The sequence below is a fragment of the Coregonus lavaretus genome (genome assembly GCF_964263955.1).
Source record: "Coregonus lavaretus genome assembly, chromosome: 7".
NCBI lineage: Eukaryota > Metazoa > Chordata > Actinopteri > Salmoniformes > Salmonidae > Coregonus > Coregonus lavaretus.
Genome location: NC_139994.1, coordinates 57987588 through 58011479, shown reverse-complemented (window position 1 = coordinate 58011479; position 23892 = coordinate 57987588). Strand labels below are relative to the sequence as shown.

Genomic DNA, 23892 nt, shown 5'->3' with positions numbered 1-23892 from the left:
TCTGAACCTTGTGGTTTGGGCGCAGAGTGCTTAGATACAGAGAGTGAACACTGCGTTGGCAACCGTCGGACACTGGGAGAGTCAGGAAGTCTGGCCACTGTAACCCCCCCCCCCCCCCCCCCCCCCCTTAAACACACACACACTCTCAGAGACACTCACTTAGACGCACATGCATGCACGCACACACACACACGCACATACACACAATTTGCACATAGCCGCTCACACACCGCCTCACCCCAAATGTGCATGCGCACACACAGACACCACACACTCCATAAGAGAGCTTTATTTCATCAATAGGGATCAAATTACTATTTTTGTGCCCAACACCTGAACTTTTTCTGAGAATACACGTGATGTGTCAATCTGTCATTGATTGATAACATTTATAATATGTATCCTGATTCATTAACCAAGAGACTAAAAAGCAGTCTACTGTACTTTTTTCTGTTAAATTATATTGATTATATTCCAGATTAAATTACAATATATTTCTGTAATCCACATGTAAAAACAATCGTCCATTGTAGCACAGCTAATTTGAGTGGAACTAATCTGAGTACAATACTACTAGTCAGAGTTTTCTAGTACTTTTCTGAGTTGGATTAGTAGAATTAAACCATCACCTGCTGCCTGTGGGGTAAAGAGAGAGTAAAATCCAATCAACCAGATTGGCTCCAACTGGATCAAGGAGATATATGAAATGATTGACATGGGATTCTGTTTGGATGAGAGACTTAATGTGGATGTGTCTCGGGCTGGATAGAGGACCTCTGATGGACTATTGAGCCTTACGTATTTACAAAGGGACAGTTAACCTCTACGAGATCAGTGTCCCGAATACGGAACGGTTGAGCTAACGTGCGCTAATGTGATTAGCATGACTGTTGTAAGTAACAGCAAACTTTCCAGGACATAGACATGTCTTATATGGGCAGAAAGTTTAAATTCTTGTTAATCTAACTGCACTGTCCAATTTACAGTAGCTATTACAGTGAAACAAGACCATGCTATTGTTTGTGGAGAGTGCACAACAACAACAACAACAACAACAACAAAAACTTATCACGGCAACTGGTTTGATACATTCACCTCTGAAGGTAAATAACGTACTTACATTCAGTAATCTTGCTCTGATTTGTCATCCTAAGGGTCCCAGAGATAAAATGTAGCATATTTTTGTTTGATCAAATCAATTTTTATATTTGAATGTAGGAACTGGGTTCTACAGTTTGAACCCCTGCTGTCTCTGGCTCCACACCCATCCTGCCCGGTCATCTAGATGTGTGAAAGTTACTGTATAAGCTAATGATCAATCATGTATGACATTCCTGGGAGTGTGTAAATTTACATTTTGTATTACCATATCATTTCTGTATGTTCTCTATAGTTATGTACTTGAAAATGTATCAATTGACCAATTTGGCACATTTGGGCAGACTTGTCCAGTATAGTCCAGTATTGCAATGCTTCACTGGATCAATCTGAAACTTTGCACACACTGCTGCCTTACAGTGGCCAAAATCTAAATTGCGCCTAAACTGCAATATTATATTGTGGCCTTTCTCTTGCTTTTCAAAGATGAAAAATAAATACATTTGAAAATGCATGTTGTTGTTTTTTATTATCTTTTACCAGATATAATGTGTTATATTCTCCTACATTAATTTCACATTTCCACAAACTTCAAAGTGTTTCCTTTCAAATGGTATCAAGGATATGCATATCCTTGCCTCAGGTCCTGAGCTACAGGCAGTTAGATTTGGGTATGTCATTTTAGGCGAAATTTAAAAAAAAGGGTCCGATCCTTAAGAGGTATATATATATATATATAGATAGATAGATAGATAGATAGATAGATAGATAGATAGATAGATAGATAGATAGATAGATAGATAGATAGATAGATAGATAGATAGATAGATATATAGATAGATAGATAGATAGATAGATAGATAGATAGATAGATAGATAGATAGATAGATAGATAGATAGATAGATAGATAGATAGATAGATAGATAGATAGATAGATAGATAGATAGATAGATAGATAGATAGGTGTAAGAGAGAAATATATATATATATATTATATACATATATATGTATATATAATTTGACCCGTACAATGATAACGCTTTCCAATTTCAAGGGTTGCACATTTTTTATTATTTACTAATTAGTATTTACTTATTTGCTTATTATTTATACATATTTGCCAACTGCTTATAGATTGTTTATAACACTGTGAAAGTGGTATATTTAAATATAGTTAATTCTGTAGTGTTAGTGTTAGTATTTCATTTATAAATGTCACTCATGTCACCCTCAAAACGCTGTATATTTTTTGTTGTTGCAGATATCGCCATTGTTCTCGGTCATAGGTCTGCACACACAACCTTCATGCATAGTACTCCTTTACTATTAAAAGGCACCAACGAGTACTGGAGGTTCACCATGTGTATCCCACTGATAATCCCACTGTTCATGAATGCAAGATTGGACAAATTCTACTACATGTCTGTTCCATCTGTACACAATGGTAATAAACAACTTTGTCAAGGTTTTATTTTCATTTCACTTCCCATTTCACTTGTTATTTCTTCACGTTTTAAAAGGGCCAAAGTGCTGTTGGATTTCATATGTCCAGTGCACAGTCTTTAACAAGGGACGAGAGGCCGGAATTTAGTCGAGAAACCAACTGATTTGAGTGCAGACTAAGTGGTTGAGTGAACAGGTTAACAGTGACAGGCCTTTGAGCAGCTGTGACAGGGAGAAAGCAGCGCGAGGCTCTGCCACTGAAGGGGTAAGTGACCCGGAAACACTGTGGAAGTGCAGCCAGCGTGGCCCTTTAGGAAAAATCTCTCCACAAGCCGCTATTGCCCTTCTCTATGCAAATACCCATGATGCACCATATCTCTGCTTCATTGTTTTCTTTTTCTCTTGCAAGCACATAATACATACATACATGCACCATTACACACACACACACACACACACACACACACACAAATGCAAACACACACACACGCAAGCAGAACATATTTAACATAGATCATCATAAAAGCGCCAACACACACACATAGAATAAACAGCAAATACACAAGGTTACACATGAATTAAGCATCAATGATGTCCTACATTGTGACAAGCAACCCCTGCATGGTTTTTGGGTAGTGCACAGAACTGAACGTCTGTCACTTGTCTTACCATTCAAGTCCTACTTGCTTATAGTAGTACTTATATATAAGCATTTAGCCCCATTCAATTGAGGCTAAACCCTATTTACATGGTAATTACATTGCAAGTAAAGTGCAACTACAATGTAGATACATTGTTACTCTTACAACTGTTACTGAAGATAACTGTATAACCTTAATGGTTGAGGAAAGGTGAACATAATTAATTCCAGTTTGCTAGAAAATGTAATAAAGATTTACATGTGTACCTGCACAAACTGCAGACAGGCATCACATATTTAACTTCAGATAAAGTGTTACTAAATGATCACTTGGGGAGGACAAAAACATAAAACAATAACATTAATACTTATTGAAGCTTGCCATATGAATGTTGAATATCTGAAGTAATATACTGTATAACATTATTCTCTATAGTCCAAATGTAATTCAACAAGCTCAGAAATTGCAAACGTTACAACGTTTTTATTGCATATTATCATTTTCATTATATAAATCAACAGCTTTACAATCTGTCATTTGAAATGCTTTTAGATAATGACATGAAATCGTTATATTTCAAATGAACATGGAACTGCAAAGGTAAGGCCATATAAATTAAACGCTAATAAGACTTCACAGAGAGAAAGATATGTCAACAATTCAAGACAGAGTATAACTATAATAGTTAGAAAATCTTATATGGAACTATAGGAAGCAAGTAACAACTAATGGTGGGATAATAAAGTTGGCCTAATAAAGTGAAGCAATAGTTCAAACATCAAATTCCAAGCACAACATAAACATACATTCATTCAAATGTCATTACTGTACAAAATAAAATGGATCAAAGTCCAATAATTCATGCATAGATCCTACTTTGGTATGGTGTGTATTCATAGACGAAATAGCTGTGTGAGGAATAGAAATAACAATAATAATGATATAAAATAATCATATAAAATAATAATAACGTGTAGACTATATTGACAATATAGGCTCCCCTTGGGCCCAATTATTTATTTGAACTCAAAACCATATCACTTTGTATTAACTAAATGTTTTACAATTGTGAAGGACTAAAAGTGGCACATGCACGTCGTGCATTGGTCAAGGACGCAAATGTCACGAGAGAGCCACCATAAACTGAATAGGCCTATTAATATGTGTGAACACTGAAGAAAGTTGGCATATTCAATTATGCTTAATTTGTATTAACATCCTTGAAAATGAAATCAAAATAATAAAAACTTTACTAACACTTGTCAGTTGGCGCCCTAATTCCAAACGTTTTTGACTGGTATGGACGTCGACTGGGTAGCGCTTTCCAGAGTTGGCTACATCCCTAAAAGTCAACCGTCTGCATCGAACAGGCTAAAATATTTACCAGCGTTTGAGAAATAAATGTAAGGCGCGCTGTTTCCTGGATACATAACAGGGAAAGGCATTGGTATTAAACATCCGCCCAATATGTTGCTATCTTTGTAAATAGTTGGTAATTGCGAATTTTTCCCGGAATCTGAAAAGTGGTCGACTGGAACTGGTCCTTCGATGTCGGTGGATAGCTGTCGCTTCAATTTATTCCGGCGATTCTGGAACCAAATTTTCACTTGAGTCTCGGTAAGTTGTAAGGAATTCGCCAGACATGCCCGTTCTACACTGCTCAGGTATCTTTTCATGTCAAAGGTAGATTCCAGCTGAAAAATCTGCCTCTTGGAGAATATAGTGCGTGTTTTCTTCTTTGCCATTGCTTTGGTTTTCGAGTTTCCTTTATGTTGCTCAGATACATCTTCGCAGCTGTTCGAACTCTCTGTCCTTGGACAAGTGTCAATCATCTTCGTCGCGTCGACATCCTCCCCACAGACTGAAAGCGCACAAGCTGCATCGTGGTGGGCACTGTTTGTTTGCGCTGTGAAATGAAGCGATAAAACTGGTTTTGATGCAATGCTGACACCAACTCGTATTTCATCTGCGAAACCCACTAGATCACAGTAAGTGGAATATAAAAAATTACATAACCCAGACTTCGAAGTAGCCTGGGCTAGATAGTATTTTAATTGCTCAGCTGTTATTGTTTACCATAAATGAACAAATTCAAAACATTAAAGGGCTAGTTAAAGACAAGCAAATATGGGCTCACCTGTTTCGTGTGTTGTGTAGTCTGACTCATCATGCCTTCTTTGAACTTCGTAGCCCTCATATCGGGGCGTAAAATTATGTTTACACCTTGCGTCGCTCTGCACTTTTGAATCATATGCGTCTAAATTGCTCTTGTTGTTTTGCTTCAGATTTAGAATATTGTCTATAGTGAATTTCAATGAAGCAGTCCGACAGGGAATAGCCTCCTTGTTCATATTCCCCGACATTTACAGTTTTCCTTCTGTTCTGAATGGTGAATTGAGTTCCCCAAAACTTCGAAGCCTACAGATACTCGAAGCACCATTGCTCCTCGATTGCAACTATACCAGGGCGTAGGGTACCGTTATTCAATGAACCAGAAGACTGTGGTTTAGCAGCTTTTGATTGGTGAGGTTGCGAGGCAGCGTGACGCCAAATATCAGATGATGGCGGGAAGCATCTTTAGGCAAGACTAGAGTTAGCCTCCTGGATTGTTTCCTGGTGTTTCCGGGGAATATTCACGATACAGTTAAATAGTGCCCAAACGATTTTTTGGATGTTTACCAATGCTTTTCAGAATTACATGAAGAGTTGGCATATAGGTTAGCTAAAATATATATTCTAGGCCTATATGTATGTACAATATTTGTTTTGTATTGTTAGGTATTACTGCACTGTTGGAGCTAGAAACAAAGCATTTCAGTGCACCTGCGATAACATCTGCAAAATATGTGTAAGCAACCAATAGAATGTGATTTGATTTGAAGTGGTCACATCCATACAATTGAGACTGTTATTAACCAGTTAGGTATGTAGACCTACACTTGATCACTTTTGCTCCCATTAATCATATGAATTGAAACGTTAATGTGTTATGGGGGCACTGATATTATCTCTCCAACAGATTCATCATAATTACATCTTGTAGTTTTATTTTATTTTGAGTATACACATTAGAAAGCTTTAGGGAGATTGAGGTTTTAGAAATGTATTAGGTTAATTAATAATGTTAGGATATGAGGCCTATATTCTAAATGTTTTATTCACATGTCCTAATTTGACCAAATCAGTTTCCATTATGTCTAATGTGGTTCATTTCAACTATTTCATTTAATGAATCATTTTACACAACTTTATTTACAATTTCAGTCTGATGATAAGTACCCTATAGGCCTACATTCAATTCGAAGTGTTAAAAAACAGTGAAACGTTCTGTTACCTGTGCCCCTATAACCTACTGAACCTAAAAAAAAATCACTGATAAACTATAAGAAGAAAGGTATTTTAAGTCATCACTTTAGAAATCTGTGTTTACTCAACATTGGTGTGGAATTTCTCAAATTAGGCCTAAATGCAGGGGCATAAACAATTTAGCCTGGAAAATATCCTGGTGAATGTTTATGTATTATGAAAGGGAAAAATGCGTGTTGCTGTGGTTGTATTAGGTTGTCAGTGTATTTTCAATGGCCATAGGCCTAGCCACTGGTCAGACAGAACCTTACTGAGACTAATTATCAACATAAGATACCTTCGTGCTAATTATGAGAATACAAAGCAGGCCTTCTCGGCAACACAATAAACATGAAACATGGTGTGCACTTCATCTATTTTATTTACATTGATCGGACAACTCTTGTGTACAAAATGTCAAATGAAACCCAGTTTAAATAAGAAATATGAAATAATACAGTTCCCCGTAACCCCATGCTCATAACTTGCATATTAAAAGAAAGTAGTTGAGGCTATAAGCTACACAGCTTGCTCAATGAGTGTCATCCCCTTATGAATGTGGCTGTGATCTTGGTGATTTGCAATAAAGTCACCCTCAGCAATAAACTCTTGAAGGGATTATCTCTACTGTGTCCAATACTCAAATTGTTAGTTTAATATAATACACCAATAATGTGTGCCTCACACAAGGCCTGTCGTTTGTGATCTTATAAAAGACATGGGGTGGGTGAACTGGGAGAGAGGAAAATTCACAGTACTCGAGAAACCCACTAAGGGTGGCGACACCTGTGCCAGGTTTGCGTTCAGTGTCCCAGGTGAAGTGTTCTCGTGGTATAGAATAGGAACCCTGACAATCCTTTGGGCCGAATAGGAGACGCTCGTGGACGCCATGTCGGCAGCTAGCTGTCTCTTCCACTTGTTCCTGCGGTTCTGGAACCAAATCTTGACCTGCGTCTCGGTAAGTTGTAGAGAAGCGGCCAGCCCCGCCCGCTCGGTGCTGCTCAGGTAGCGTTTCATGTCGAAGGTGGACTCCAGCTGGAACACCTGTCTCCGGCTGAACACGGTGCGGGTCTTCTTCTTGCGAGCTGCTTTCGTATCAGGTGTGTCACTGTCGTCTCGCGCGAAGCAGGATGGCCCTGTTTCGTCATCCTTGTCATCTGTCAGACTGCCCTCTGCCCTCTCGTTGCGTTCGTCGTGGTCTTCCACCGGCTCCGGTACAGCAGGGGAATCCCGGTCGCTGGTTGGTAGGGAGTATCCGGGGTCATCTGAGTTGCTGGAGTGGCATTGCGGACCTGAAATAAACGAGGAGTATCATGAGGAGTGCCATTGGTAAACTGTTTCTGCTACATTTTACGCACCGGCCAATAGGGATCAATAAGTGCATGATCATCTCTCAATCATGATATCAACCCTCATTGCAGGAGTGACACTTGATTGCAGTTTTCGATGGTAGTCGATTTTTTAAGTGCTGCGGGCAGGCCACATATCGACTTGAGAAACTATGACCTCAAGCTTGTAATGAAACTTGTAATTAAACACAGTAGCCTTGCAAATGTATAATATGCACCATAATTCTGGTTTATAAGCTCCATTTCCAATCAGTGTTATGTTTGAAATGTATTGAAGTGGCGTGCCATACCCCGTGTAAAGAGGACCCCGTGTAAAGAGGAACCGCATGGAGATATTTTACGCACCGGGTAAGAGCGAATACACTAATGCTATTATGGTTTGTTGCACAATATATGGGCTATGCATGACAAAAAAATGCAATGCAATGTTGTCTGTTTTTACTGCCATGACACTATTTATTGTGTATTGACACTGAAAATGGCTAACATTACGCACAGCAACCTCCAAGCATTGTCGAGCACAGCTCTTTCACGTTGTTTTATCCTCATTATCTGAGGAAATGCGTAAACTATCCTCACATGCTCGTTGTTGAGCGGATCTCAAGCTAGTAAGCAAGCTACAGTTTGGTGTGGTTATAGGCTATGTCGCTTTCATACAGACATAAACATAAGGGCCAATTAACAAAAGTGACACTTACTCTGTAAATCGCTGCAAGCTTTATTGGGCGATGTCCCACACCAGTCCGAAATGCAACCGGCTTCAGCAAGGCGTTGGGCGTTTAACCCAAAGTAAGACACTTGACGCTCCACTTGGCCCCAGCGGCTCTCAATGACAGCGACTTGGTTGAAAGACAGTCCTATTTCTTTACAACCCCCCTCATCTTCGGTCGTAGACCGCCTGTCTGTAGTCCTGGTAGTAGAGCGAAGTAAATTCTCAATTGAAAATGATGAGCTTCTTGACGTTGGACCGTGACGTTGAGACTCCGATTCCTTATCAAGCATATTTCGTCGTTTTCAAACCACCTAGTCACCGATAAATAAATTACTTTTAAATACTTACGTGCTGTTTAGACATTACTGGGTGTCGGTTTAGCTTTTTTTCAGCTATACCTACTATGTCTATCGAAGTCTGCCGAGCTATCCATGAGAGCTCGAGCCAGAGTGTGAGACGGTGAGAGAATCCGTAGATAAACTACTGTAAATTCAACAGCGCGAGATCCACGCGTAGCAAAGAAATTGCGTCTTGCGATTGGACAGTGGAGGAAGCGAGCAAGATTACTATAGAAAATAAGAGAATTACTCGCATTGAGCTACAACCACTGTGTGATAGTCTGCCTTGAGGGGTTGGAGGGACCCTGTCTCTCAGATACTTTATTTAGGTCAATTAGGGAGCAAATCAAAGCAGAGATACGGCGGTGTCCCCGGGCTGGGATGCATAGTAGAAGAAGAGACCGCTTCTTGGAGAATGACACAGTACCTCCTATTGGCTACTTCTGTCTATGCAAGCTCTAGATTTATTGTACCATTCATATTTGCCTGCGTGCATTCGTTCTCGTGCAATAATTATTCAATTGATAGGAGGGTGGACACGTGCAATTCATTGAATAGCAATAGATTATCAACAGCATTTCACAGTCAATTCAGTTTAGCGAAGCATTTTTTAACCCCATTATCTAAAAGGGAATAGAAAGTCCAGGTATAGGATTTCGATATTGCAGGAATTAATTTAGCATTATTTGTCACTATGGCCAATGATATCCTGGCATTATTTAGCAGGAAATGTAAGCTATTGTTCTGGGACTAGTTTTCCTCTATTTGAACAGGCTTATTATGTTGTAATTGTTTAGTCAACATGTTTTCGTTTTTTCTTTGGCCTACTTTTATAAGTTAGGCCTACTTTAGTGTCCAATATGCGTCCCAAGATATCTCAGTCAAATAATGATATCGTATTTATTGTAGGGCTACCAACTTTCAAGTTGTTTAGCCAAATTAATAGTAAATAATTTTATAACAGGGTAGCCTACATTCAAGTGGTTTCCTGTATAGTCGTATTTTAGTATAATAAACTAACAGAAATAATGCAAACCCGCGTGTGAAATATCATGTTTTATTGGGCCTGAAGTTCTAATAAGTTGTGTATTGTATAGCGTGTTTATTGTTTATTGTATTATATGTGTAAAACATGTTTTCTTGAATAGTCTTTATGAAAGCAATGAAATTCAGTTTAGGAGCATTGTGTATATTATTATTATCATTAAAAAATGCATAAACTCTGCTATTGCTTCTAACTTTTTATTTTATTTAAAATTCCACATTATGTTCTGAACTTGGCCAGTAAAACATCAAACAATATCCCAAACAATTTCCCAAGTGTCTTCAACACAATTTAGTAAAACTAAGCCACCATTGATATTCGAAATGTTTATTGAATGTTATAATGTTATAGGGTTCATTACCGACCTTTAATGAAGTGCATTACTAATCAATATTTTGTTTTAATCGTTTCATGATAAATGTTAGGTTAAGATCACATTTGCCTCGTACAATATGGGGCGTTATCATATGGTCAGATATGTGTTTTGTATTTATTTATAATTAAGCAATAAGGCACGAGGGTGTGTGGTAAATGGCCAATATACCATGGCTAAAGGCTGATAACCAATAACCAATCAGAATTTTAAACCTCCATTTACATTACTAGATTCAATATTTTCCCAATTTGTTATTATAGATTGACTTCATAAGCATTTCAACTTTATTGTGTATTTTCTTACCAAGTCTCAGTAAAGTTTTTAGTTGAATTTAGGATTGTTGATGGACCACCAAGTTCTGTCCACCTAATTCTGAAAATGGAATCTCTTTTATTTCCTGTGCTTTGTAGGATTAACGTCTTTTAGGTTAGTTGACAAAAAATATTTTTGTTTTTAAGTGTGATATGATCTGTGATAACCCTACAGGCATCACGCATCATCCATTTTTCATAATTGTCTCATGATAAACTTATGATGTGTCTAATTGTTCAATTCACCCATGCTGGACTTGAGAACATATGACTCATCCCTAAGAGGGGCTCTTATGGCCTATATCATATTTCAGGCTCTGCAGTTCTTTGCTTGACGTCTTGTTTTGGTCATTCTGAAGAGACTGTGTGAGAATCTGTGACTAGGGCGGCATGACAATACCTCAACTATAACCTTATACAGTGTCTTCACCGAGTGACCCCCATCGAAAAATACTACTGAGAGAAAAACACAGGTGAAACATACATTGGCACTTTACATTAAAGTAACTGTCCAGTGAAAATCTCACTTTTAAAAGTTAATATTCTGTTAACTCATACCGAAAAGATGTTGTTGACTCGTCCTATACTCGTATTTGTGGTCAAAGCATAAATTGGTCAAAAAACACTTAAAAAACCCCACCTCAAACTTGTATCTCAAACAAACCATAAAAAAAAAAGACTATTGCTATTTCCACATAGAACATGATGTCACGTTGACTCATTGGCTGAGCTGGCCAATCAGCGGTCTACTATCATAAATATTTTTAATGACCGGTATACACCATTCTGTTGTTGGGGTACGCCCACACCATTCCAAAACAGAAAAGCTGCTTTTTAACTTTTTAACTTTTTTTGGAAGGAAAACTATTTAACTCATATTGTAATTAATTATAGATCATATTTAATAGAAATCTGGAAACACTGGACAGTTACTTTAAGTGGGTCTAAAACCTAGTAGGCAGGAATGTAGGCTCTCTTTTCTACTTAGAACAGTGATGTTCATTTGCAGTTTGTGTAATATCACATTGTACAATTTATATGCATTAGGTTTGTAGTCTAATTATTGTGGTTAAATCTAACCTCACTCTATAATAATAACTATTTGTAGAGTGCTTTTCAATACAGCTAACAAAGTGCTTCACTTGATAAAGAAAAGGATAGCCACACACTCTAGGAGCTCAGATGCAATAATTTAATATCAACGTTTCGACAGCCAATATTTTTTTTTTTTTTTTTTTTTTTTTTATGTACTTACAAATAAACAAAGACAGGAGTAAGGAGGATTAATTCAAATCATACATTAAAAGCATCTTTATAAAAGTGTGTCTTCAGCAGGGATTTAAAAAGAGCCACTGAATCTTCAAGCCTGATCTCCTCTGGCAGACCATGGCCTAATGGCAAATGCCCGGTCTCCTTTCGTTTTCAACCTAGACATTGGAATGGTCAACAGTGCCCTGCCAGAGGATCTCAGGCTGCGTCCTGGCTCGTCGGGAGATGAAATATCAGAGATATAGAATGGGGCTAAACCAAACCTTAAACATGATCAATGCTATTTTAAAATCTATTCTAAAAGTGACTGGTAGCCAGTGTAGAGAAGCTAAAATAGGTTTTATATGGTTACATTTTATGATGCCTGTTAAAAGCTGAGCTGCAGCATTTTTAACTAACTGTAGATGATGGAGTGATTTCTGACTGAGACAGGTATACAAAGAGTTACAGTAATCTAGGCGTGAGGAAATAAAAGCATGTATAACTTTCTCCAGCTCAGTGACTGAAATAAAATTATTGACTTTAGCTATATTTCTTAGCTGATAAAGGCAGGTCTGGACAACCTTCTTTACATGCAGCTCGAGGTTTGGGTCAGGGTCAAAGAAGACACCAAGGTTTCTGGCCGTAGGCTTTACATTTTTTTACATTTTAGTAATTTAGCAGACGCTCTTATCCAGAGCGACATACAGTTAGTGAGTGCATACATTATTTTATTTTTCATACTGGCCCCCCGTGGGAATTGAACCCAAAACCCTGGCGTTGCAAACGCCATGCTCTACCAACTGAGCTACATCCCTGCCGGCCATTCCCTCCCCTACCCTGGACGACGCAGGGCCAATTATGCGCCGCCCCATGGGTCTCCCGGTCGCGGCCGGCTACGACCTTTACATTTGTGGACAAATGACCAAGGTTATCTACAATCTGGGTTCTAGCAAGGTGGGGGCCAAATAAAACAACCTCTGATTTCTTATCATTGAGCTGGAGAAAATTGTCATACATCCAACATTTGATGTCAGCAAGACACCTTTGAAGGGTAGCTATGCTAGCTTGGTCACTGGGTCTGATTAGTAAATAAAGCTGTGTGTCATCCGTATAGCAATGAAACTGAATGTTATGATTGTGGATGATGTCACCAAAGCAAAGAATGCACAGGGAAAAAAGGATAGGGCCCAGAATTGACCCTCTAGAAATATTGCTTTTTTTATTACAGTTGACATATCCTTGAAATTGTGCAAGACACAAATTATAAAGTTGTACTCGGCTATGCAGTGTGTACCCACATTGTAATTACATTGTATGCACAAATTACAGTATTTGTTTTCAAGAAATTCCAAATCATGAGAGCATTCAAAATATCGAACACAAAAAAACACAAACCTAACAATGCAAGTAATAGAGAAACGTTGAATCCTTACAAGAACACGACAGGACAGGACAGGACATCCAGCCTTCCAAGAGATTTACACAGTTTTTTCCTTCTAGACTCCTGGATATGACCATGGCAGGGTCGACCAAACTGGGGACCGCGGGTCAAACTTGGTCTTCGACAACGCTTGGTTTGGCCTGCCAGGACCACTAAGGAGGCTTTTTTTTTAGGAAGTCAGTCGGGCTCCCAACTTATTGTTGAGAGTTAGTATAGTAGAATACAAATCAAATCAAATCAAAATGTATTCATCACATGCTTCGTAAACAACAGGTATAGACTAACAGTGAAATCTTACTTAAGGCCCTTCCCAACAATGCAGAGAGAAACAAAATTATATAATAATAGAAAAGTAAAACAGATAATAATAAAAGTAATAATAAATACACAATGAGTAACGATAACTTGGCTATGTACACAGGGTACCAATACCGAGTTGATGTGCAGGGGTACGAAGTAATTGTCTGTGATGAGTAAAAAAAGTTAGTGCAAAAAGGGTCAATGCGTATTTGGTATTTTATTGGGTATTTTATTAGGATCCCCATTAGCTGTTGTAAAAGCAGCAACTACTCTTCCTGGGGTCCACACAAAACATGAAACATGACATAATACAGCTTTATCTGTTTTTTGAAGCCAGTTGTGTTGTTCATTTGAGCAAAATGAGATGGAAGGGAATTCCATGCAGTAATGACTCTATATAATGCTGTACGCTTTATTTGGGGACTGTGAAAAGACCCCTGGTTGCATGTCTGGTGGGGTAAGTGTGTGTGTCAGAGCTGTGTGTAAGTTGACCATGCAAACAATTTGGAATTTTCAACCCATTAATGTTTCTTATAAAAAGAAGAAGTGATGCAGTCAGTCTCTCCTCAACTCTAAGCCAAGAGAGACTGGCATGCAATTACAATGAAGAGCAAGACGTGCCAGACTTGTATTTTGGAGTGCGGTGTCATAAAAGCAGAGCATATTTTTATTACAGACCTCTCCCCATCTTTACAACCATTGAATCTATATGTTTTGACCATGACAGTTTACAATCTAAGGTAACACCAAATAATTTAGTCTCCTCAACTTGTTCAACAGCCACACCATTCATTACCAGATTCAGCTGAGGACTAGAACTTAGGGAATGATTTGTCCCAAATACAATGCTGTTAGTTTTAGAGATGTTAAGGACCGGTTTATTACTGGCCACCCATTTCAAAACAGACTGCAACTCTTTGTTAAGGATTTCAGTGACTTCATTAGCTGTGGTTGCTGATGCGTATATGGTTGAATCATCAGCATACATGGACACAAATGCTTTGTTTAATGCCAGTGGCAGGTCATTGGTAAAAATAGAAAAGAGTAGAGGGCCTGGAGAGCTGCCCTGCGGTACACCACACTTTACATGTTTAACATTAGAGAAGCTTCCATTAAAGAAATCCCTCTGAGTTCGATTAGATAGATATCTCTGAATCCAGGATATGGCAGAGGTTGAAAAGCCAGAACACATACGTTTTCTCAACAACAGGTTATGGTCAATAATGCCAAAGGCTGCAGTGAAATCTAACAGTACAGCTCCCACAATCTTCTTATTATCAATTTCTTTCAACCAATCATCAGACATTTGTGTCAGTGCAGTACATGTTGAGTGCCATTCTCTATAAGTATGCCGAAAGTCTGGGTAGCTATTTGGTTAACTATTTAACTAACTATTTAGCAGTCTTATGGCTTAGGGGTAGAAGCTGTTCAGGGTCCTGTTGGTTCCAGACTTGGTGCATTGGTACCGCTTGCCGTGACTTGGGTGACACCGCGTGGTATAGAGGTCCTGGATGGCAGGGAGCTCGGCCTGAGTGATGTACTGGGCTGTACGCATTACCCTCTGTAGCACCTTGCGGTCGGATGCCAAGCAGTTACCATACCAAGCGGTGATGCAGCCAGTCAAGATGCTCTCAATGGTGGAGCTGTATAACTTTTTGAGGATCTGAGGGCCCATGCCAAATCTTTTAAGCCTCCTAACGGGGAAGAGGCGTTGTTGTGCCCTCTTCATGACTGTGTTGTGTGTGTGGAGCATGATAGATCTTTAGTGATGAGGACACAGAGGAACTTAAAGCTCCCGACCCACTCCACTACAGCCCTGTCAATGTGAATGGGAGCGTGCTCGGCCCACCGTTTCCTGTGGTCCACGATCAGCTCCTTTGTCTTGCTGACGCTGAGGGAGAGGTTGTTGTCCTGGCACAACACTGCCAGGTCTCTGACCTCCTCCCTATAGGCTGTCTCATTGACGTCGGTGATCAGGCCTCCACCATCGTCTGCAAACGTAATGATGGTGTTGGAGTCGTGTGTGGCCACGCAGTCGTGGGTGAAGAGGGAATACAAGAGGGGACTAAGCACGAACCTCTGAGGGGCCCCTTGTTTAGGGTCTGCATGGCACATTGTTGCCTACCCACACCACCTGGGGGAAGCCCGTCAGGAAGTCCAGGATCTAGTTGCAGAGGGAAGTGTTCAGTCCCAGGGTCCTTAGCTTAGTGATGAGCTTGGAGGGCATTTTGGTGTTGAACGCTGAGTTGTAATCAATGAACAGCATTCTCACATAGGTATTCCTCTTGTCCAGGTGAGAAAGGGCAGTGTGGAGTGCAATGAAGATTGCTTCATCTGCAGATCTGTTGGGGCGGTATGCGAATTGGAGTGGGTCTGGGGTGTCTGGGATGATGGTGTTGATACGAGCAATGACCAGCCTTTCAAAGCATTTCATGGCTACAGATGTGAGTGCTACGGGGGCGATAGTTATTTAGACAGGTTACCTTGGCGTTCTTGGGCACAGGGACTATGGTGGTCTGCTTGAAACAGACTGGGTCAGGGAGAGGTTACACAAGAGGGCATACAACATGCAATTTAGACATTTAGAATTGCAGAACACCATGGCAAAATGTGTAGAATTGCAGGACATTAACTTTAAAGCTGAAAATGTGTCTCTCTGCCGTCAGTTTTTCGGGGACCCAAATCTCGCTTAGGGCCCCCAAAAATGCACATATTCAAGTTATTAGCCTGATGAACATAGAAACTTGGTTGTACAATGGTACAATTTTTAACACATCTTGAATACTGGTCATCAGAATGTGATGTTAGGTGTCAAGTTATACGGCTATGATTTGATTATTGCTTGAAGTGTAATTTTATGATCAATTTCAAAAAAGCTATTGTTTACCTTTTATTTTCTAAAAAAATGATGTCTATATCACTCAGATTATATTTTGGCACACCAAGCCCAACATGTTTTCTATTGCAATTTAGGGGTATGGAGCTATAGATTGAAACAGAAGGGGGTCCTACACACGTAATTCCCTATACTCGCAAAGTCAGAATTATTCAAAGTATTGAGGCAAAATATCACTATGACACAGAGATATTTTCCAGCACTAATTGGCTTGAAGACCTGGCAGTACACACACCTGCTTCATTCTCTGATAAGAAGCTAATGATACAGTGCCTTGCAAAAGTATTCATCCCCCTTGGCGTTTTTCCTATTTTGTTGCATTACAACCTGTAATTTAAATGGATTTTTATTTGGATTTCATGTAATGGACATACACAAAATAGTCCAAATTGGTGAAGTGAAATGAAAAAAATAACTTGTTTCAAAAAATGCTAAAATATAAATAACGGAAAAGTGGTGCGTGCATATGTATTCACCCCCTTTGCTATGAAGCCCCTAAATAAGATCTGGTGCAACCAATTACCTTCAGAAGTCACATAATTAGTTAAATAAAGTCCACCTGTGTGCAATCTAAGTGTCAAATGATCTGTCACATGAGCTCAGTATATATACACCTGTTCTGAAAGGCCCCAGAGTCTGCAACGCCACTAAGCAAGGGGCACCACCAAGCAAGCCGCACCATGAAGAACAAGGAGCTCTCCAAACAGGTCAGGGACAAAGTTGTGGAGAAGTACAGATCAGGGTAGGGTTATAAAAAAATATCAGAAACTTTGAACATCCCACGGAGCACCATTAAATCCATTATAAAAAAATGGAAAGAATATGGCACCACAACAAACCTGCCAAGAGAGGGCCGCCCACCAAAACTCATGGACCAGGCAAGGAGGGTATTAATCAGAGAGGCAACAAAGAGACCAAAGATAACCCTGAAGGAGCTGCAAAGCTCCACAGCGGAGATTGGAGTATCTGTCCATAGGACAACTTTAAGACGTACACTCCACAGAGCTGGGCTTTACGAAAGAGTGGCCAGAAAAAAGGTATTGCTTGAAGAAAAAAATAAGCAAACACGTTTGGTGTTCGCCGAAAGGCATGTGGGAGACTCCCCAAACATATGGAAGAAGGTACTCTGGTCAGATGAGACTAAAATGTAGCTTTTTGGCCATCAAGGAAAACGCTATGTCTGGTTCAAACCCAACACCTCTCATCACCCTGAGAACACCATACCCACAGTGAAGCATGGTGGTGGCAGCATCATGCTGTGGGGATGTTTTTCATCGGCAGGGACTGGGAAACTGGTCAGAATTGAAGGAATGATGGATGGCGCTAAATACAGGGAAATTCTTGAGGGAAACCTGTTTCAGTCTTCCAGAGATTTGAGACTGGGACGGAGGTTCACCTTCCAGCAGGACAATGACCCTAAGTATACTGCTAAAGCAACACTCAAGTGGTTTAAGGGGAAACATTTAACCTCTTCATCACGAGGTTCCCCATATCCGGGGTACTCCTCTCGCAATCTCAAACAATGACGTAGTACGGTTTTTAAACATGTGTGAATACCTGAATGTTATACACCACTGGAATGAGAAGCGTCTCAACTGTGAATCTAGCTAAACTGTTGTTGCCCAAACTAAATAATATTCAGACTCCAAGCAAATATATAAGCATATAGCAAAACCAATACTGTATTTTGAAACCGTGCATGCCCGTATATTCGTAGACAGATAACTTATTTTTCTCAACCTATCCACACAAACGATACACCATTCGAAAGCTGCTACCACAGATTCCAACAGTGATAGCCGTGTTCCTCAATGACCAACACTCACTAAACTATTAATCAAAGAACGTCAATAACAAACTTCCATTTTTTTATCACAACAACAAACTGCATCTTACCTTTGTTGTTTTTGTTACCAAAAGTAGTGTCTGATCGAATAAAACCACTTGAAAAGATACTCTAGTGTCTCTCTCTCATTCCGAGTCGATTTCAATGAGTTTCCATCATTTTACATGGCCAAGAATGTGTTTGAAGATGAAGTCAGTAGTTTGTTTCAATCACAACAGGCACTTTTGTCGCATTTTTTCTGGATATATAATGCAATCACAGTGGCTTGCAATTGTGCTAATTTAATTATATTGATCCAGAGCTTTCGATAGAGGGGTCACATGTCACAATTGACCAACCGGTTGTTGAAATATCCAAATGCGCACCTCATTGTCTCATATTAGTTGACTTGCTGCATTACGCACGGTTACACAGAGTGCACAACAGCACTTGAATTTCGGAGGGAAAACGCAAAGTTTATAAAAATATGGCAGGCTCTAGTAACAAATATACAGTTACAGAGGCGTTATTAATTGTAACAGATGAAAGTTGGACTCCATGTATCCCCATTGACTCTGAATCGGACGATGAGGACCTGCTTAGACCGGACGTATCAGACCCCAACGACGAGAACGAAGGTTATCGTGTCCAGGGCCCTACTCAAGTATCAGAAGAGTATGTAATCCCGTTGTTATTTATTACTTCTAATACTACTATTACTAATTTATTGTATGAGTACAAAACATACATTCTAAAATATCTATTTGAGTAACTGAAGCTCAACGTTAGTTAGCGCTAGCTTAGCTTAGAGGCCCACACGCAAGTTTACTTACAATAGAATGCTATGTGTATTATTTATTGTCACTGAATTATCACTTTAGTCAACATTCTCATAGTTCTAACTATTTATTTTATATATCTGACTGTTTTGAATGAATACAAGTGTGTTTTAGTCATGATTTTCTTTTCTCTTTTGTCTTGTTTGCACAGTGAAGATGACTATAGGGGTGATGAGCCACAGCCAGAGCATCTGCCCCCTCAGCCACAGCTTCCCCTTCCTCAGGCAGAGCCTCCTCTTCCTCAGCCTGGCCGCTTGTCTAGACAACGCACTTCTGCTCCCCTCCCTCGGCCACGGTCTTCATCGGACACTGAGTCCCCTGTAAAGAGCTCTCAACCCAAAAGAAAGGGGAAAGCTTTCTCAAAGTCAGCGCATCCAAGTCAGCGTGGTGGAGGTAGGCCTGCCACTCCAAGAGTCGGGGAGGAAGAAGAGGAGGAAGAAGAAGATAGGTGGCATAATAGAGAAGAGAATGATGAACGACCAGACCCAATCCGGTTTATGCCCACCAGAGTCCCAGGCCCCACAATCAACACCACTGCATCATGGTCTCCCCTTTCCTTTAGCCGACGCATTGATTGGATACTACAGTGTTCACCACAAGACGATGAAATGGTATAATACTTTTATTTTTCATTTTGTTGATATTGCTGTTGTAAATAGTTTCCTACTTCACAAAGAACTCCATAAGAACAACCCCTCTAAGCCGTACACACAGAAGAAGTTCAGGGAAAAGCTACTCACAGAAATGGTGAGCTTTGCTAAACAGTCTGAACCACAACCTCCACCACGACCACCACCAACATCCTGCATGCAGAATACTATGGTGATGATGCCAGCAAAGACAGGAAGAACTGTAGGAGATGTCTGGATGTTGGCGTCCCCAAAGTGAAAACACCTACTGCAGGAGGTGCCAAGTCCCTTTTGCATAACATCAAAGCGTAAATGTTTCAAGGATTGGCACGACAGCAAGTTTTAGGGTAAAAAGGGTCTACATTTTGTGTGACAACCCACCCAAGGACACCATATCATTGTTTATAGTTTTGGGCTGTGTGGACAGTTTTTAAATTTGTTGTTTATAGTTTATAATAAATCTGCTCAGTTTGGAGTCAAACTTTCCCATTGTATGGTTTATTTTAATGGGAACACGTATAGAGGTCTGGGAGAACATTGGAAACAACATCAAAACAGTTGTATTTTGATGGAATGTACACATATAGTGATATGTTAGTGAAATGAAATGACTTTTGCTGTCTGGTACCTGATAAAAGTCAAATGGCACTGATGGTGCCCAAATCTACCCAAATGTCTCCATTTGAACATACTTCAACTAAAACCCCGACAACTTTGGTTTACTTTACTTTATTGGCATCAAACTTCACATAAGTACTCGTCAGATATTGGGCTGTGGTCCCATAGTGTTTAGGGGCTGCAGCTGCATAAGTCCAATAAAGCATTCCCTATAAAACCTGAAGTTACTTTCAGGCGGAATCAAAACCTCCCAATTTATGCTGTGTTCTAGCTTGATGTACTCTGACACAGTAATACCCACATTAATGATTTCACTTCAAGATACATCTCACAGGTGTTACCTTTCTTTTGGGTGAATAGTTATGCACGTTCAAGTTATCTGTTTTTTTGTCTTATTTCTTGTTTGTTTCACAAGAAAAAATATTTTGCATCAAAGTGGTAGGCATGTTTTATTTGTATTTATTACAGATCCCCATTAGCGGCTGTCAAGGCAGCAGCTACTCTTCCTGGGGTCCAACCACAATTTACATACACATGTGTAAATCAAATGATACAAACCCCCAAAAAATCAATTTTACTTCTAGGTTGTAAGGCAACAAAATAGGAAAAATGCCAAGGGGTTAATACTTTCGCAAGCCACTGTATGTTTCTTTGGTCCCCAGTCAGTAAAGGTATCCTGGTTGACTTGTAAATGTGTTTTTTTCTGGCAAGTTTCCATAAAAGTGTAGAGGGCTTCAAAAGACATGCATGGTCCAAGATCATTTGAACTGAATCACTTCATCAAATTTACTTTTTCGACAAAGAAAATCTATTGGTGTATCTAAATAGTGTTTTATAGGATTTCAGCACAAACATTAATTCAGGGAGACATGTTTTCGTGTCGATTCGAGGCAACCTTGAAATGATCTCATTCCACTCAGCGAGCAGCCAATTGAATGGGGCGTTGTCTTTCTAGCTTTATTTTCAAGAATGGCAGTCATGTTTGAATGTAACGTTATTCGAGGTGGCACCGCTGCTTTTTAAGCCTTGAATTCAATAATGAAAAACTCTCCTTCTCCCTTGAAACACTGAGAGAAGAGAAAAGGGCAAACGAGGACTGTATCTTTGTGATACATTTTGTTTGCATCCCTTACTTATAGTATATGCAAATACTATACTGTCTTGCTTGTGAAACAACACCAAAAGAATGGCAATTGACTAACTCTTGGTCTTTTCTGAGTATGTACAATATCTCTTTACATTTAGTTTAATCAGCTATAGTCCTACTGTCTAAGATTTATTTAGTCTATGTGCTTACTGTTTACCCCCCCCCCCCCAGGATACAGATTACTCAGTGTTAATCTTAATCTTACATAAATACTTATCAAAATAATCCACCACAAATGCATACAGACTATAGAGATAGGAATATCGTACTATCGAGTCGACAAATATACAGGCTAGACAGGACTACAGCAAGCACTAACTTCAACCCCCAATTTCAATTAGACTAGACGAGGGTTATCAACACATAACTCGTTTGCCGTGTACACTGATGATTATTCTGATTCCCAGGTTTAGTCTTGATATTGCTCATCCATATACTGAACCCATTAATAGTCCCATGAATTCCAATCCCATATCATTAGCAACGTATATGTTTTTCTTGTTTTCTCCCCATCTGCATTACGGATTCCAGAGGATTACGAGGGCTGTATTAGGGGCCTGCCTGTCGGGGGAAGCCTCCTGTATCATTACTGCAGCAGAAGAGACGATAATAGGTCACTGTCATAGTGCACTCTGCTGAGGTTAAGGCCCAGAATGCAGCAGTGTATATGAGGTCACGGAGGTCCAGACATCATGGATGTATCTGCCTTTAGAGGGGCAGTCATCCAGAATGCCCTTGCTATTAGATTTGTCTCGAGCTTGGCGCTTTTGATGAACTTGTCTTATTTAGCAGTATGCTCAGGGAGATGTCTGTCTCTATACATCTCTCTTTATCTCTCTCTGTGTCTCGCTCTTATCACAGGCATAGTAAGTACCTTTTTCCACAATAAAGTTGCTATCAGCAGAGTCAGAGCTAGAAAGGGGGGTGGGTCAAGTGCAAGTGTTGGGTCAGGACATTATTTTTATGTCATGGTTTATAGCTTTCCGTTCCATTTCCATAACATTTTTGACACATAGAGTGGGGAGAACAAGTATTTGATACACTGCCAATTTTGCAGGTTTTCCTACTTACAAAGCATGTAGAGGTCTGTAATTTTTATCATTGGTACACTTCAACTGTGAGAGACGGAATCTAAAACAAAAATTCAGAAAATCACATTGTATGATTTTTAAGTAATTAATTTGCATTTTGTTGCATGACATAAGTATTTGATACATCAGAAAAGCAGAACTTAATATTTGGTACAGAAACCTTTGTTTGCAATTACAGAGATCATACGTTTCCTGTAGGTCTTGACCAGGTTTGCACACACTGCAGCAGGAATTTTGCCCCACTCCTCCATACAGACCTTCTCCAGATCCTTCAGGTTTCGGGGCTGTTGCTGGGCAATACAGACTTTCAGCTCCCTCCAAAGATTTTCTATTGGGTTCAGGTCTGGAGACTGGCTAGGCCACTCCAGGACCTTGAGATGCTTCTTACGGAGCCACTCCTTAGTTGCCCTGGCTGTGTGTTTCGGGTCGTTGTCATGCTGGAAAACCCAGCCACGACCCATCTTCAATGCTCTTACTGAGGGAAGGAGGTTGTTGGCCAAAATCTCGCAATACATGGCCCCATCCATCCTCCCCTCAATACGGTGCAGTCGTCCTGTCCCCTTTGCAGAAAAGCATCGCCAAAGAATTATGTTTCCACCTCCATGCTTCACGGTTGGGATGGTGTTCTTGGGGTTGTACTCATCCTTCTTCTTCCTCCAAACACGGCGAGTGGAGTTTAGACCAAAAAGCTCTATTTTTGTCTCATCAGACCACATGACCTTCTCCCATTCCTCCTCTGGATCATCCAGATGGTCATTGGCAAACTTCAGACGGGCCTGGACATGCGCTGGCTTGAGCAGGGGGACCTTGCGTGCGCTGCAGGATTTTAATCCATGACGGCGTAGTGTGTTACTAATGGTTTTCTTTGAGACTGTGTTCCCAGCTCTCTTCAGGTAAAATAAAATGCAAATTAATTACTTAAAAATCATACAATGTGATTTTCTGGATTTTTGTTTTAGATTCCGTCTCTCACAGTTGAAGTGTTCCTATGATAAAAATGACAGACCTCTACATGCTTTGTAAGTAGGAAAACCTGCAAAATCGGCAGTGTATCAAATACTTGTTCTCCCCACTGTAGCTGTTTAAACATTTTGCCTCCATGGCAGTTTATATAAAATGGAGCAATGTTGTTTCATAAGTTGGACGACCTCACAGGGTAAAAGGGACCGACCCCCCCCCCTCCAATTTATCAAAGT

The 23892-nt window shown here is 39.8% G+C and overlaps 1 protein-coding gene across 1 annotated transcript; it reads right to left on the bottom strand.

Annotated features, from left to right (window-relative positions):
- Positions 1-6893: 6893 nt before the first annotated feature.
- Positions 6894-9066, bottom strand: LOC311131711 (homeobox protein HMX3-like). Its single transcript, XM_084164817.1, has 2 exons — positions 8576-9066; positions 6894-7820 (listed from the first exon to the last, which is right to left on the bottom strand). The coding sequence occupies exons 1-2, from the start codon at positions 8877-8879 to the stop codon at positions 7210-7212; spliced, it is 915 nt and encodes a 304-aa protein (XP_084020943.1). The 5' UTR covers positions 8880-9066; the 3' UTR covers positions 6894-7209.
- Between the last annotated feature and the right edge of the window lie 14826 nt (positions 9067-23892).

Excerpts from the sequence above, each read along its gene's own strand:
- LOC311131711 (XM_084164817.1), bottom strand. The coding sequence starts at position 8,879 with ATGCTTGATAAGGAATCGGAGTCTCAACGTCACGGTCCAACGTCAAGA. Across the intron at positions 7,821-8,575 it reads AGCTTGCAGCGATTTACAGA|GTCCGCAATGCCACTCCAGC; the intron begins GTAAGTGTCACT and ends CGTTTATTTCAG.